Source organism: Scomber japonicus, chromosome 10, assembly GCF_027409825.1.
Source record: "Scomber japonicus isolate fScoJap1 chromosome 10, fScoJap1.pri, whole genome shotgun sequence".
Taxonomy (NCBI): Eukaryota; Metazoa; Chordata; class Actinopteri; order Scombriformes; family Scombridae; genus Scomber; species Scomber japonicus.
Genome location: NC_070587.1, coordinates 28,271,870 through 28,289,629, shown reverse-complemented (window position 1 = coordinate 28,289,629; position 17,760 = coordinate 28,271,870). Strand labels below are relative to the sequence as shown.

The window sequence follows — 17,760 nt, the reverse complement described above, 5'->3', positions numbered from 1 at the left end:
GTGTACAATTTCAAGCTGAAGCAAGCACATAACTTGTCTTGAGTATATTTACTCACTTTCAGTTAAATCTATAGAAGTGTACAGGAATTGATTTGAGTATATGTCCCTTATCTCCAGAACATTAGCCATATCCACAATGGTCAGGTTTTCAGTGAAATTGAAAAATATGAAAGCAGTACAGATTGAACAGTTTTTCTTTAACATGGTTATTCATACCTGGGTTATGGGTACCATGACGCTCTTGATCTTTCTCCCTTGAACTCCACCCTGATACACCCTGATAAGGTTTGCAGAGTGAGCATCCAGCTCGGAGAAGAACTTTGATTGCAAATGCATTGTTGTGATTCTCTGGAATTCTGCACTCACCTACAATTACAATAAAAAAACAATGGTACACAAAATTCAGTTTGCCTATTTTGATGTCACTGTTGCACATGATATGGCAGTTCAGTCCATTCAAGACGTGCAAATGCAAAATACATTGCGAATAGCAGATTTTAGTTTCACCTCAAGATTCAACAAAGTTCCGGTTTCTTTGAAAGCAGCATTAGCCCTGTCTAGCTGTAGCTCTGTATCACATCACCATGGGCCATGTAGAAGATCTTGAAGAGTTTGACTCAGGAGAAGACAATATGTCTGTATCAAATGAGCAACCAGATGAAAGGGATGAGCAGGAGGGGGCAGTAGCTGAGTAGGGAGTGGGTGGGAGCCACCAGGCTGGGCAAGTGCAACTGAATTAAAGATTACCTTGATGGTACCTTTTTGTCCTGGACATCTGATATTGACAGCAAGTTGGTGAATTCATTCCCAAACTCAGCACCCATGAATTGAATCCTGAAGTCCCCCTCTATTCCGCACTGTCTCTTTATTTGCTGTGTGAGTTCACTGACAGACTCTGGGATCCCATCTGGAAGAATCAATCTTTGGGATTTTTCTTATGATTGCGAGCTTCACCGAAGCAGCCATTCCATGACTGTCTGTGAATGAGGAAAGAGAAGATTACATGTTTTAACAAGAGTAAATCTGAATTTTAACAAAGCAATGAGAGGACAAAAGAACCTTTCAACATTTAATCTTAAGGTTACCACACCTTTATATATGTATGTAGTCTCTCTCTAATCTCTAGATGACTGATCACTGCTACCGCGCTGTGTGGCTCTAACCCATTAACAGGGGCACAAGAGGTTCTGTGACGCACATGCGCTCCTCACACAGGATCTGTGTCCCAGGTGTGACACTGTAGAAATACTCTGTTTCAAGTAAAAGTCCTGCACTGAAAATTTTACTTTTGGCAAAGAACAAAAAAGCACACACGCACACACACACACACACACACACACACATACACATACACACACATTTGATACCTCTTCCAGAAAATGTGCAGGCACTGATGCAGTTGGAATGCAGACACAGGTGTGGTTGGACAGGACAGTCAATTAATGTCCATGAAGGTTAAGTTAGCAAGTAATCATAGAGAGACCTGCAAACTCAAGTAGTGAAAAAGGTGCATTTTGAGATTAGAATACGAGGAAACAGCCGTTTTGATAAACATATGTTTTATCGCATTTCGATTCTTTTCACGATGCATAACAACAGGCAAGATGGGCCTCAGGAAAAGCTGGCACACACAGAGTGACATTTCATACATTTTCCAGAAATCTTAATTATTTCTAGTACTATAATTACATTTAAAAAAAGTAACCCTAACCCTTTTTTAAACATAAGACACCAAATAATACATTTAAACATTCCTTTAGACATTCCTGTCATTACAGCACAAACCACAACAAAACTACTAAACAAGGAACTCCTAAAATGCCTCTCCTTCCCCTCTGTTTAGAGCACATCCCCGGAGGGCCACTAGGGCTGACAGTCATCGACCACTGAGCCTCTACCATCGTAACATGATTTAAAAGCCCCCTCATTGTCTGTCCATCTTTTGCATGGATTAAATTACTCTCATTGTTTTTTTACTTGTAAAGCTTTTATTGCACTTACAGTAATGTAACCAGTGTAGTTGTAGTCAGCTCCAGTTCTTTCACCTGGTTCACTGTCTGTCCTGCTGCCTGTGCTGTGTACAGCTCACACAAACCGCACCCATGAGAGTAGAGAAACTAGTGCAGGGGTCGGCAAACTTCAGCATTAAAAGAGCCATTTGGGTGTGATTCCCACCAAATAAAACCCACCTGGAGCCGCAAAACCTATTTGACCGCTATAATGAAAATAACACTGCGTATAGTTTCATTACACTCCAGGTGAGAAAGTGCTCTGTGTAGGAGGAAGATGTCGGCATCATCCACCCCACTGCCACGCTGGTAGACAAACTGTACTGTGTCCATTGATGGGCCCACTAGAGGCCTGTACTACGAAGCTGGATTTTCTCTTATCGAGGTAACTTCAGGGTTAACCCTGGGTTTTCCGTCATACGAAGCTGGTTCACTTCTTACCGGGGTAAATCACCATGGTAACTTATGCTGATACCACGCAGGATGTTTTCCACAGCCGTTGCACTCTCCCCAGTTTCAGGCTGAAGGTTAAAGATCTTTATCCTCCGCAGCTGGTTCCTCACCTGGAGTGTTGAGAATGAGTTCAGATCATCTGGTCCCCCCCAGCTTGGGAGTTGGGTTCCTTGTGGCCAGACATGGTTTTGAGGCCTCTCCAAACTCTGCTGATGTTGCTCTGCTGCAGCTCATCCCCCATCTTCCTCCTGTAGCAATGTTTCCCCTCCCCTCTGCACAGCCTTCAGCTCCTCCTTGTTTCCTGACCTAAAGACACTCTTCTTCTCCTTGAGGAGAGCCTTTATGTCAGGGTTAATCCACGGCTTGTTGTTAGAAAAATACTGCACGGTCTTGGTGGGTACAGTGTTTTCCACACAGAAGTTGATGTAGTCTGTGATACAGCCTGTGAGGCTGTCGATGTCCTCTACATGAGGATCACAGAGTTCATCCCACACTGTTGTATCAAAGCAGAGTACTAGAGGGTTTTGCATAGGCAGGAGGTGAACCAGGTTTTAGTCTGATCTTCCCAGGGGGGGTGATGAATTGTTAGCATAGAATAAGTCCAGTGTTTTATTGTCTCTGGGGTGGCATGTCACCTACTGGGTGAATGTGGACAGTGTGGAGGAAGGAGAAGCATGATTAAAGTCCCCAGAGATAAGGAGCAGGGACTGTGGGTGCTGTGTCTGCAGACACACATCACAGGCTACATCAGCGTTAGCAGAGGGGGGAATATACTCAGCTATGACAATAATATGAGTGTATACCCTTGGCAGATAGTGTGGCCTCATACTAACTGCTAGCAGCTCAATGTCTTTACACCAGAGTTGCTCTTCAATGGTGAGGTGCCCAGAGTTACACCATCTATCATTAATAAACACTGCCAGCCTTTCTTTCCACAGTCCTGTCTGTCCATATTAGCTGGAAACTGTCCAGCGTGGGGACTGCAAATGGGACTTCTCATTGCTTTATTTCAACAATGGCTTTCTTCTTGCCACTCTTCCATAAAAGCCAGATTTGTGGAGTGCATGACTAATAGTTGTCCTGTGGACAGATTCTCCCACCTGAGCTGGGGATCTCTGCAGCTCCTTCAGAATTACCTCTTGGCTGCTTCTCTCCTTGCCTAGCGTGTCAGTGTAGGAGGACAGCCATGTCTTGGTAGGTTTGCACTTTTGCCATACGCTTTCCATTTTCAGATGATGGATTCAACAGGGCCCCGTGAGATGTTCAAAGCTTGGGAAATGGTTTTATAACCTAACCCTGCTTTAAACTTCTCCACAACTTTATCCCTGAACTGTCTGGTGTGTTCCTTTTTGATGCTGTTTGTTCACTAATGTTCTCTAACAAACCTCTTAGGCCTTCACAGAACAGCTGTATTTATACTGAGAGTGAAGTACACACAAGTGAACTCTATCTACTAATTAGGTGACTTCTGAAGGCAGTTGGTTGTACTGGATTTTATTTAGGGGTATCAGAGTAAAGGGGGCTGAATATATATGCACGCCACATTTTTCAGATTTTTATTTGTAAAAAATAAGTTTGTGGTTGTAACATGACAAAATGTAGAAAATTGAAGGGGTATGAATACTTTTGCAAGGCACTGTAAATACATACATACATACATACATACATACATGTATAAATACATGCATACATGCATATATACATTGCACATACAGACACATTCTTCTATGCTCTCAAAATCTGGGATAGGGAAAGAGTGCTGTGTAATATTGTTTTTATAAGTACGGAGCCTCCTCACACTGGAATTGTCACAGTTCTGATTTTGTTTGTCTTTAGTAAGTAAAAATGCCAGAGTAGTTATGAGGACTTTGCTTGCTTTTATCTGTTTCATATGATTTTTAGCTTATATTAAAATGGTTTTAAGGCATCACTTTAGTCTCTGAGAACTTTTTATCAAAGTTTTTCAGGTGTGAAAAAAGACAAGCACTCAATAAAATAATTTATAGTCACCAGTACTGAAAGTAGTGCATTTAGCTGCAACTGTAGTTTAGATTATTCTCCAGCTGTTTTTCTTTTGAACACACTGTCACTAACAAGTAATATTATGTTCCTACTATGATCCTTAGTGAGGAGGGACATCCCTGCAACTGCTGAGACCAGACCAATATGTGGACTGATGGGGACCATACATTTGGTGGCAGGTAAGTTCAGTATGAAATGCGGGATGTTTATGTGTAAGCCAGGCCAGGAAACTATGGCAACCATCAGCTATTGGATTATAGCTATGTATGGCTATGCTCGTGCTCTGCTGTGCTTTGTCATTTCCAAACACCTGTGTGTATTAGGTGTGTACCTGGTTGTCATTACAAAGAAGAAGAAGGTGGGGGATCTGCTGGGCCATGCTGTGTGGAAGGCTCTGGACTTTGACATAATCTCCTATAAGAAGACAATACTACACCTGACAGACAACCAGGTAGACTGTCTGTCTATTACTGCTATGGCTACTGGTTGACCGGCAAAGTCTGTACCTGATCATCTCCTGGCTTTCAGTGCCCCCTCAAGATGGCACCCTCGTTCAACTCCGTCCAACAACTCTGCTTCTGAACACCTTATGCACAGGTGTTGCACTGACATGTATACCCAAAGCTAAAAAACTGTGCTCCGCTATTTCAGGACAGTTTTGCCTATAAATTACTTGGCTCCTAACCTATTAATTAAATTGCTACCAATGAAGACTACACAGCTCAGTTAGTTGTCAGCTGAGTGTTTCATATCCTCAGACAGACAGTGTTGGACACCAAACGCAGCTCTTCATCCACAAACTTAATAAAGCTGTTTTATTGAAGTTGGATCATGTTAAATATTTCAAGGTTAAAACATAGTAAGGTTGGGCACTACCATTAGTTGAAAGCAGTATCAACAATATAAAAAATATTTTTGTCAAATGCATTACCAGACCATTATTATCAGACTGAACAATTTTGTTTTTCTTAAATCAAGATTTAATACTAGAGAAGGCTTAACATTTGCAATGCAGTTGCATGTACATCAATGATTTTATTCACTTGTGAATTTATTGTATAACTAGTGCAATTCCCCTGCAAAATTTGTTTTTGCGTGTTTTTACTACAAAGTCAGACATTCCAACTGTCCTACATATTGATAGCGGCTCCTTGACACCCTCAAATGAGATCCAATCTCCAGTCTGAACCTCTCTCTGGTCCTGTGCCGCTTTATAGTCTCTATAACTCTGGTCCTGTGCTGCCTTATAGTCTCTCTAACTCTGATCCTGTGCTGTGCTCAGTGTGCTGTGTGAGAGGGGGAGGGGCCAGCAGCTAGAGCAGCAACAGCAAATGGGTGCTTTTTTTTTACCAATCTATATATTTATCTATATCTTTCACATTTCTTATCCAAACAAGGTCAAACACTGCACTTACTCGTGCCCATAGCAAGACACCTGTCATGTTTGAAATCAATCCAGGATATAACGAGATTGTTGCATAATACTTACAACATGACAGACTTTCTGTTGCAGCACTTTCTACCTGATACATAGTGACTCACTGCCTACTGGTTATCACTGTGGATCAACTTCTTATGGACAATTGTTATTGTTGTTTATTTACAAAATTATTTCCACACAGAAGTCCACTTGTTAGCATTTCTGGAACTTTGAACTGCATCTCACAGTCTTTATCAGGACTGTGTCATCATGTGGTTCAGGTGGTTGTATGTAATGGGAGATGGTAACTCATGTCTCTATTCGAAAAGATGGCCTCTGTCATCAGATGTTTAGATGTCCTTCTTGACCTTCCTCAGATCATCCACTGACTCCTGGTCAAAAAGCACAGAATCAATGTGAACTACACAGCAAACTACATTCTCTGCTAACATTGAGTAGCAGGGTGACAGCTGTCTCATTTATAGGTCCAACGTGGGTCCAACACACGTTGAGTAGACCCATGTCATATGTTATGTCTACTGTCTGAAAGTGGCATCATTTTCTTTATTTCTCACTCAAGGTGCTGGATTTATCTCGTTTCAGATGCAGGATAACAAGACTTTCCTGTCCATGATCAACAATGTGCTTCATACAGATGGCTTCTACTTTGCAGCAGACTATGACCTGACCCACACTCTGCAGCGCTTGGCCAACACCAGCCCGGAATTTCAGGAGACGAGCCTTCTAGAAAGGGTAAGAAGAGCACCTCATATACCACATATAGTCCAGTCTCTTTGTGGATTGATGGGTTTGCAGAGGCCACCATGAAATGCCTAATCAAAACATCCTCTTTAAAATTACAGATTAATTCACATAAATAATTAAATAGTTACTTCAATTGTTATTAATATAGAAGTTAGAACTTCCTCAATCTCAACTAGTAATTTCCAGATCTTATAATGTTATTACATATGTCTAGAAACATTTATTTAGTTTTATTGTGAGTTGCATTTGGCTTTGCATTAACATGGTAACTGTCCATGTTCCAGGCAGATCAGCGTTTTGTCTGGAATGGCCACCTGTTGAGGGAATTCATTGCACAGCCAGAGGTAAGCATTTGTTTTGACTTGTCACTATCGAATATGCTGAGCTGTCTTTGATCTCCGCTGCATTCTCCATAGAACAGATTCTTGACCAAAGTAGTAGTAGAAGCAGTTTCAGTTGATCTGACACTTATATCGTGGTCCTTGTTTGTTTATTAGGGACCGAGCCGAAAGGCAAGAGGGCGAGGACTCCAGAGGAGTCCTGCCCTTGCCTGGAGGCAAGGACCCTATTGTTTTTGTGTCGTTTATTATTATTCTACCGCCTCTTTGAGCCTTAATTTGACCACCTAAACATGCTCCAAAACTCACCAAATTTGGAACGCACATCAGGTCTGGCGAAAAATTCGATAAAATGGAAAAACAAACAACGTCGAACTCTCTAGCGCCACCTAGAAACACTAAAACGGCCACTACGCCTGATAGGAATGTCGTAGAGAGATCAAACCAAAACTCAATTTTTCGTCTTATCAAGACCTACAAATCACACACTGACACCCCTGACCTAAATCCAACAGGAAGTGCACAATTTGCTGTTACATGTGGGATTTTCCATGATTCTTGGCCTCCTACAAACGTCCAAGGGCGTTCATCTTGGCAGCTTCAAACTTAAATAGCTGACTTAGCACACCCTGCTGCACAAAAGTTCTGAACAACTTTGTCATTACTCGTCCGGTTTGGATTTTAGAAGCCCTCAAAGGTCAAGTGCCCAAAAACCCGCGCCAAAACGCTCCCACAGACAATGAATGGGAGGAGAGTCTAATGCCACTTTGACCCTAAATTTGACCGCCTAAACATGCTCCTGGACAGACCAAATTCACCAAGCACATGAGGCCTGGCCATTAATTTGATAAAATGGAAAAATTAACCCCAAAAGTGCCAAAATGTGCTCTCTAGCGCCACCTAGAAACACTAAAACGGCCTCTACACCTGATAGGAATGTCGTAGAAAGATCAAAGCAAAACTCAATTATTTGTCTTTGTCAAGACCTACAAGTCACGCGCTGACACCCCTGACCTAAATCCAACAGGAAGTGCACATTTTGCCTTTTAAATGTATGATTGTTGACGATTTTTCAGGCATTTCAAAATATATACATTATTCCTGCATACTTTCATCTACAGACTCCATTCAAACGTCAAAATGTAGCCACAAGTTTCATCTATAGATGTGTGTAATTTGGTCTGGCTATGTTTTGTATCTCCATACTGTCTGTGCATGCTCTTTCCTCATGCTGTCCAGTCGTTAACTACCATGGCAACGACTGTGTGTGTGTGTGTGTGTGTGTGTGTGTGTGTGTGTGTGTGTGCAGCTGGCTCATTTGTGCTGTCCAGTTATCCTGATTCATTTCATCTGGTCTTAGTGTGTCCCTAACGGAAACCTTTCCGCTTCACCACGGCCCGATGTGCGCAAGGGGGCGAGGTCCTGCCCAATGCTGCTTGCAGCTTTAATATATATATGTATTAGTGGTGGGCCGTTATCGGCGTTAACGTGAGACTCTTATCGGGCGATAAAAAAAATATCGCCGTTAATCTGTTCTCAAAGTTGTGTTGGGAGCTGGGTCTATACTAGGCAAGCTATGATGACTTTCACCTTGATATTGTAACGTCCCTCAATAACCACACGCCGAGACGTTAGCCGGTTTAGCTTTTTATTCTTGACTGTTACACAGCCTACTGTGGGCCATAGCCAACGCCAAAACAACAAAAACCTAACATCAGTAGCTCACTAGCCACACATGTGCTCACTGCTGCCGTCTTCTTCTGAGAGGCTAACAACAAACACACCTACACGCTAGCTGCAAGGCTCACTCTCAAGATGCGTTCACAGACACTCAGAAAAAACTTTAAAGTACTTTAACTGAACAGAACAGAATCTGGCTTAAACTCTCAAATTTCTAAAACACAAAACAGTAACATGCCCAGTTCGTTACAATATTTTAGCGCGGATGTAGTGGTAGCGCGGAGATCTAGTTTGTCACCAGAAAATGTGAACAAGCTGGTCTGGAGAAATAGAGCTTGGACTGATTGACACAAAGCTACTGACTGTAAACAGTTCATCACGACCTCTTATGCAGGCCTACAGTTTAAAATTCATGTTTAACTGAATAAACAGTTAGTAAACACAAGTACATCTTATTGAACATGATTTATTTTCATCACCAATTATAGTAGAACAGCTTTCTCAAGCAGTTTGTGATGCATTTTGGAGACAGGAGATTGAGCCCCTGGTCTAATGCGCCACCTGGTTTGAGAAACACGTTCTCAAAGACTTACTTTTAGTCATTATTTGGGTAGCACACATACTCTGAATGCCTTCTGCAGAATTCAAATGAGCCATTTTAACCTAGATTAATCTAGATTATTTCCAAGATTACAGTGAGATTAATCTAGATTAAAAAAAAAAATCTATGCCCACCACTAATATTTATATGTGTTTAATGTATAATTTAAGTATGTACTGGCACACTTTATGCCCAAAACAAATTGCCCTGACGGGACATTAAAATTTAGCTTAGCTTATCTTATCGTATCTTATCTGTTGGCCTTAATAGAGTCAGTCTGCTTCAAACAAAGTGGCACAACTGACCAACCCCCACATGGTTTCCGACTTTAAAATTGGAGGAGCTGTGTGGAACATTTTTGTGATCTTTTTCAAAACCAGGCCGTTAGATAATCATGCTAACTTTCCACAGTGATTGGTTGGGTGTCGTCCTGGACCTACTACACCGCGTTCCAAATTATTATGCAAATGATATTTTTCTCAGATTTTCCTAAATAGTCAATGAGAATGACAGTCAGTATAATTTTCAAGTCATCAACCGTTATAGTATAATTCGAATTTTATTGAACAAACGTCCCAATGATAACAGTATTTTTTTCAAAAATAAAAAACTCAAAATGCACTGTTCCAAATTATTATGCACAACACAGTTTCAAAACATTTTATAGGTTGTAAAGAACTGAAAATGGTCATTTGTTGAATTTGCAGCATTAGGAGGTCATAATTACTGAAATCAAAATCTATTTCAATAAAAAAAACATCTTAACAGGCCAAGTTACATGTTAACATAGGACCCCTTCTGTGATATCACCTTCACAATTCTTGCATCCATTGAACTTGTGAGTTTCTGGACAGTTTCTGCTTGAAACATCGGATCAAGAGATCTCAATTATTGACCACTTTTCTCCTCAAGCCGCAACACGTGAATCGAGCACCGAGCACAACATGGCCGCGGAAGAGCAACTTGAAGTGGAAGGAAGCCACGCCATACTACAAGAAATAAAACGCGGTAATGAAGCACTCTCACAGAAGCTCGATGCTAAAACTGCCGAAATTCACCACTCTATTTCGGGGCTGAAAACTGTGGTAGACGGGATGTGCTCACGCATTACGGAGGCAGAAGAGTGAATTAGCACAGCTGAAGATAAGCTAACTGAGTTAGACTCCCATGTCCTCCGTCTGATGAAGGAGAAGGACTTTCTCGTGGACAAGATAGACCAGCTAGAGAATCAAAGCCGACGCAATAATGTCCGCATCGTTAACCTACAAGAGGGCGGAGAGGGGACAGACCCGGTGCGGTTCTTTACTGATTGGATCCCCTCAGTGCTGGGACAACAGCACTTTCCTGAGCCGCTGATAATTGAAAGAGCGCATCGGTCCCCGACATCCCGCACGCCAGGAGATACGCGACCCAGACCCATTCTCATCCGCCTACTCAAGTACCAGGACCGGGATAAAATCCTCCGAATGGCCGCCAAGACATCCAGAGAAAAAGGTGGGCCGATTTCTTTCAAGGGAGATGCTGTAATGTTTTTCCCAGATCTGAGTGCAAACCTGGTGAAGCGAAGAAAGGAATATAATCATGTTAAGAAGGAGCTGCTCGCAAAGAAGCTCCAATTCAGCCTCCTCCACCCAGCGACCCTGAGAGTCACCCTGCCGAATGGAGAGAAAAAGTTCTTCAAATCACCAGAAGCAGTGGCATCATTCCTCCGAGTCTTCCAGGGAGGTGATTAAGCCTGCGTCTTGCAGGTGACTGCAGGTGCAGCAGCATAACTCCTCTAACTCTGAGGGTGAGCGAATTCTACATGTCCACGAACTATCCAGTGACTCTTATGTAAGTGCAACGATATCCCCGCCATATCTTTTTTTTTTTTTCTTCTCCCTTTTTATTTTTTTATTTATTTTTTATTATTATTATTGTTTTTTTTGTTGTTGTTTTTTTTAACACGTTATTTTCGGACATTATGGACCAAAACCGAACTTATCCTATTGTTGTGGGGTTGCACTTGAATTTTCATTTACTTCTGATTAGAGTGGGTGTTGCAATGTTTACATCTGATGTTGTTTATATACCGAGTGATTAAAAATTTAAATACATGAGAGCTCCGGGACCAATAAGTAGTTGGGTGTGATAGTTTTAGGGAGCATTCAACGGAGGTCACGATTGGTATTTTTGGATGGCGCCGAGTGTTCAAGGGGTCGGTGCTTGGGGGAACGGGGAGGTGTTTTTTTTTTTTTTTTTTTTTTGGTTTCCAGAGAGGCATTTTCTTCAAGTTGACTATTTCTATGGTACAAGGCAAGTCACTGTCAATTATTTAAGCTTTTTACATGAATAAGGTGGTGAAATTTGTCAGTTTTAATGTCAATGGTCTTAACGGACCTGTTAAAAGGAAGAGGGTGTTAACATATTTAAAAAATATTAAAACAGATATAGCCTTCATCCAGGAGACTCATTTGACTAAGCAGGAGCATGATAAATTAAAAAGAGGATGGATTGGTCAAGTCTTCTCTTCATCTTTCAGCTCTAAAGCTAGAGGAGTTGCTATTTTGATAAACAAAAACATTCCCATCACTGTTCAGGAGACAATCAGTGACCCACTGGGCCGCTATGTCTTAATAAACTGTCTGATTTATTCTGAACAATGGACTTTACTAAACCTTTATGCCCCTAATTATGATGACACTTCTTTTATTCAAGACATTTTTCTTAAAGTATCAGGGGATCGTGAACATGTTCTTATGGGAGGAGATTTTAATTTTTGCTTAGACCCGATTTTGGACAAATCAGCAACCTCCACTACAAAATCTAAGTCAGCCTCAACTACTCTATCATTTATGAAAGATTTAAATCTAACTGATGTTTGGAGGCAAATACACCCCCAGACCATAGACTATTCTTTTTATTCGAACCGCCATAATTCGCATACTAGAATTGATTTTTTCTTACTGTCAACACATGTGACTTACAGAGCATTAGAGTCTGATTATTTGCCACGGATACTTTCTGATCATTCTCCACTCACTATCTATAGTAATACCTGAGAAAGTGGCCAGCATGTACAGATAGCGTTTGAATCCAACCCTCCTTAAAAAAAGTGACTTCCGTAAATTTGTCAGAGATCAAATCAAACTATTCTGTGAAACAAACTGTCCTTCCTCCCCTACAGCCTCGCTGTATTACACAGAACCCAAAAGAAATAAATGAAACTTTTAAAAAGTTTTATGTTAATTTATACGAGTCGGAATCACCAGAAGATCTGTCCACGATAGATACGTTCTTAAATAATATTGATTTGCCTAAACTGAATCAGGACGACCAGAAGTACTTGGATTCACCATTTACCTCCAAAGAGATAGAAAATGCTCTAGGTACACTGCAATCTAAGAAATAACCAGGGGAGGATGGGTTCCCCCCCGAATTTTATAAAGAGTTTAAGGATTTGCTTATACCTCTCCTGATGGATGTAATTAATCTAGCATCTAAAACACAAAGCCTACCTGATTCATTTTCAATGGCTATAATTACAGTGATTCATAAAAAAAACAAAGACCCCTTAAAATGCTCCTCTTTCCGACCAATTTCCCTCTTGAATGCGGATTATAAATTGATTTCTAAAGCTATAGCAAACAGGTTGAGTGAATTTTTACCAAAGTTGATAAACAAAGACCAGGTTGGCTTTATCCAGAAAAGATCCTCCGCCAATAACATGTGCAGGTTACTTAACGTCATTCATATGGCAACTTCCAGCACGGAACCTAGTATAGCCGTCACTCTGGACGCGGAAAAGGCCTTTGATAGGCTTGAGTGGCCCTATCTATTCAAAGTTCTATCTAAATTTGGATTTGGCTCCTATTTCATTAATTGGGTCAGAACGCTGTATAAAAAACCACAGGCCAAAATAATTACCAATGGACAAATGTCCACTGCCTTCTCCCTCAGCAGATCAAGCAGACAAGGGTGTCCCTTATCCCCTGCGCTTTTCGTTATAGCTATTGAACCCCTGGCTGAGACAATCAGACAAGATTCAGCGATAAAAGGTGTTAAAGTGGACCAGACGATACATAAAATCAATCTTATGGCAGATGATATAATTCTGTATTTAACAAAGCCATCTGACTCCCTTGCTAAATTAAAAACTGTTTTGCATGCATTTGGATCTGTCTCCGGATATAAGGTAAATTATGACAAATGTGAAATTCTCCCACTCTCAAATTTCGATTACACTGAACTTCAGCAAAGAGGTCCATTTAAATGGTCTCCAAGCGGGATAAAATACCTTGGAATTATGGTGGATAATAACCTCAAAAATGTGTATAAACTCAACTACTTACCACTAGTTAGTCGAATAATAGAGGATTTACAGAAATGGATAAGTCTACCTATCACCTTGATCGGCCGAATAAATTGCATTAAAATGAATATATTACCAAGGCTGCAGTACCTCTTTCAGTCTTTACCAATTCCAGTGCCATCCAGCTTTTTTAAAGACCTGAATAAACATATTAGACAATTCATATGGAATGGTAAGACTCCAAGGGTTTCAATGGAAAAACTCACATGGGACTACAAACTGGGGGGTCTTCGACTGCCTAACCTTGAAAAGCATTATTTGGCTTCCCAAATGCGACTTCTCTCTTTTTTATTTGAAAAGGAAAGTGTCCCATCTTGGGTTTCAATTGGAATGTATGCTCTTAAGGATAAGGTTCCTGCAGACTTTATTTATAAATGGACACCTACAATCATCTCCAGAAGGACTGACAATCCTGTCTTGACTCATATCATCAAAACATGGCATGAAGTCCGGAAAAAAATTGGACTGAAAAATATATTTTTACCCAGAACACCATTGAAACAGAATGAACTCCTACCTATGTCAGTGGATAATGGGATCTTGGAAACGTGGCACCAGAAAGGGATTCATCATTTGGAGGACTGTTATAAGGATGGACGCCTAATGTCTTTTGAGGACCTAAGGAGGAAATACGATCTGTCCAGTAGAAACTTCTTTTGTTACTTACAGTTGAGATCTTTTCTTAAATCTGTTTTAGGACCTGAAATGATCTTACCTAGGGTCAGCGACCTGGAAAAACTGCTTCATGAGGGTAACGCACCTCGTCTTATTTCAAAAGTGTATTCTCTCTTGATGGGTGATGCTCCAAAACCAGGTTTACATAAATCAAGGGAGAAATGGGAGTCTGACTTGGGTGTGACAATGGGTACAGAGCGCTGGGCTGAACTGTGTCAAAAAAGTCTAACTGCCACTCTTAATTCTAGGTATAGGCTGGCTTATTATAACTTCCTTCATCAAACCTATCTTACGCCACAGAAATTACATAAATATAAACCTGAGATATCTAACGTGTGTTTTAGATGTGGTTTAGAAGAGGGCTCATTTCTACATTGCACTTGGTTATGCACAAAACTTGACACATTCTGGCATGATTTCTCTGACATCATGACAAAACTCCTAGGACTACATTTCCCATTAGATCCTCAAACCTGCTTATTAGGAGATACTACAAATATTAATGCACGATTAAGAAAAGCTCAGAAGAGGTTCCTTTCACTGGCCTTGTGTGTTGCCAGGAAGTGCATCGCTATCACGTGGAAGTCTGACTCTCAACTTTCTATAGGAAGATGGGTTTCAGAAATGAATAGCTGTCTTCCACTTGAAAAAATTACATATACACTTAGGAATGACTATAATACTTTTACAGAGATGTGGCAGCCCTATTTGGCTTATATGGACACGTTACCAGCTTCTATGATGGACCGGGTGTAATCTTTGAAAGCTCTTTTTTTGTCAATGCCTAGGACTGTTATCTTTCTTGCCTCTCCAATCTTTTTTTTTTTTTTTTTTTTTTTTTGGATTAATGTACTTGTCATTATTACTGATATTATTCTCATTATTTATTAATTGTATTTACCTATTTTCTTTTTTTCCTCCTCTCTTTCCAGTTCGTGGGTGGGTTGGGTAAGGGGTTTTGTTGTGTTGTGTGTTCGTGTTTACATGTATATCTTGTAATTAAAAACTGAAAATAAAATATTCTAAAAAAATAAATAAATAAAGGGTACAGTTCTCTACACTGCCCCTCTCCAAATAAAATACAAAGGGCTGCTTCATCTGATCAGCAAAAAATTAAGTACACAGTATAGTTCAGGGAGTGCAGTCTCTGATAAATATCTCCTGGATGGTAAACTATACCTTGGGTGCAAGTGGTCAATCAGGCTGCGAAATCCCTCATTTTCCACCACTGATAATGGCTGGTCAACGATTTTCAAATGTTTGATTACATTAGTGGTATTGTACGTCACGGCGGAGCTTCCGCCTCTCAGAATAATGGCTTTTCAAACATTGCATGTTGCTGTCTTGCTGTGCAGTGTTTCGAGTGTAAAATAATTCGACACAGCGTACATGTTGTGTGGAAAAGTTGGCTAGCCACAGTGCTGCTAAATGCTGATCTGCTAGCTGGCTGCAAACTGTGGAATGGATTTCATGAACAGAGGCGTGTCTCATAACGCTGTGCCTCATTGAGACACGCCTCCGTTCAGGAAATCCGTTCCACATTTTGCAGCCAGCTAGCAGACTAGCCGGCAGAAATCACTTGTGGAGTCATTCAGCAGACAACATTAAAGCACAGACACGGCTCGTGAATCGTTTCTATGAATTGTACATTCCTGTGTATAAGGATGGCCACTCCTCGACTCTTACTATTGAAATTTGAGTGATAGATCTGATTGAATCCCCCCCTACAGAGCTTGAGGTGGTCCTTGTTCACAAAGTGTGTCTCTTGTAAATAAACTATCTCTGCTCCCTGGTCTCGTAAGTGTGAAAAGATCTTACTCCGTTTAGCCGGTTTATTGATCGCCCTTACGTTCCAGCTCATCAAGTTTATGCCCATTCTGCTCGTATCCATATTTGGTGCCATGTCAGGGGTCCGCAGCCCGATGTCACCACTGCGCTCCTGTGGCGCCCACTATCCGGATCACACCTTGAAAATCTGGCAGCAAAAACTGAAAAATTAAAGGGAAAGGATCTGGGAAAAAAGGGGGACGCGTCACACACACATACACAGTTAACACATAACACATTACATATATGAACTTGAACCCACACAAAAAGCTTTTTAACGAGCTCTATCGTGGCCAACCGGTCCACCATCTCCTGCACACCAAGCCTATCGTGTGCAGCTCCGTGCATAACACCCCTTGATCCTAAAAGTATAATATCACCCCTTTAATTTAATCACCTCAAAAAAAAGAAAAGAAAAAAAAAGAGCAGGGGGAGCTCGTAACAGCAAGGTCCTTGAAAATAAAAGGGAATACCATAGAGAGTAGGCAACAATGGCCGAGGAGGAACAATCAATTCTTGAAATAGAACAAGACAGTAATGTAAGGCAGGGCCACAGTAGCTCTTAAAATGCAATGAATTAAATCAAATATTACTTTGGCCATATTGTCAAATCCATAATAATATCCAATAATATCCTGCCTGTGACTTTCATGTCAGTGTAAGCATGTATAAACTTCTACTTAGCCAAGCTCAACCAGTCCATATGCTTCACCTGGGATTCAGTGTCTTCTTGATGTACTCCACGGCGTCTTTTGGGCTCTCGAAGGTTTTCATTTGTCCCCTTTCTGGTGTAATCACCAGGGTTGCTGGGTATCGCAGCCTATATCTTATCCCCTTGCAGGCCCGCAGGAGGCTTCTTGCTTCTTTGAAGGCTGCTCTCTTACTGTTTACTTCCTGGGTGTGGTCTGGGAAGATGTGAATCTGCCCACTCCGACCCTCCGATGTTTTCTCCATTTCCCTTGCCTTCCTCAGTATCTCCACCTTCTCTGTAGAATAGTGACATCTCACCACGAAGGCCCTCGGTGGAACTCCGTTCCCGTCTCGTCTCGCACTGAGTGCTCGGTGTGCTCGATCAAGTTTCGGTATTACTGCTAGTCCCAATTTTTCTTTTAGCAAGCCAGCTATGAAGTCTGACGGCTTTTTGCCTGTCTCGGCCCCTTCTCTTACCCCCACGACACGTATGTTGCGTCGTGATCTTCCCTCGAGGTCTTCACTCTGTCCCCTCAGCTTCAGTATCTCCTTCTCCATTTCCTTCAGTTTTGTCTCCATGTTGGTCATACTGTCAGACTGAACATTCAACGTATTGTCCACTTCTTTTTTCCGTTCTTCCATCTCGTTAGCCAGACTGATAGTTGTGTCGATTATCAGCCTCACCTCGTCACGTAGCAATTCAAACTGTATTATCTTCTTAGCCCATTTTTCCATCTCGGCTTTCGTCTCTTTTCTTCCTTTCTCTATTTCTTCTTTACATCTCGCAATCTCGGTCTTGGTCTCCTCTCTGTGTTTCGTAATCCCAGTGTTGGCTTTTTTAATCTCGGACATCATATCCTTAGCCCACTGAGGTATGTTGTCAGCATGTGCTGGGCTAGCATTACCTTAGCTAGCTGGGGAGGCAGGGT

At 41.3% G+C, this 17,760-nt stretch overlaps 1 protein-coding gene across 3 annotated transcripts in view; it reads left to right on the top strand.

Annotated features, from left to right (window-relative positions):
* LOC128366381 (phosphatidylinositol-3-phosphatase SAC1-B) overlaps nt 1-17,760 on the top strand; it is a 33,019-nt gene that overhangs the window by 3,682 nt on the left and 11,577 nt on the right. For 2 of the 3 annotated variants that reach the window (XM_053327072.1, XM_053327074.1), the window contains exons 3-5: nt 4,589-4,935; nt 6,508-6,657; nt 6,954-7,013. In XM_053327072.1, the coding sequence (XP_053183047.1) occupies nt 4,589-4,935; nt 6,508-6,657; nt 6,954-7,013 (557 nt within the window). The remainder of the gene's footprint in view (nt 1-4,588; nt 4,936-6,507; nt 6,658-6,953; nt 7,014-17,760) is intronic. The other variant, XM_053327073.1, reaches the window with a different exon arrangement.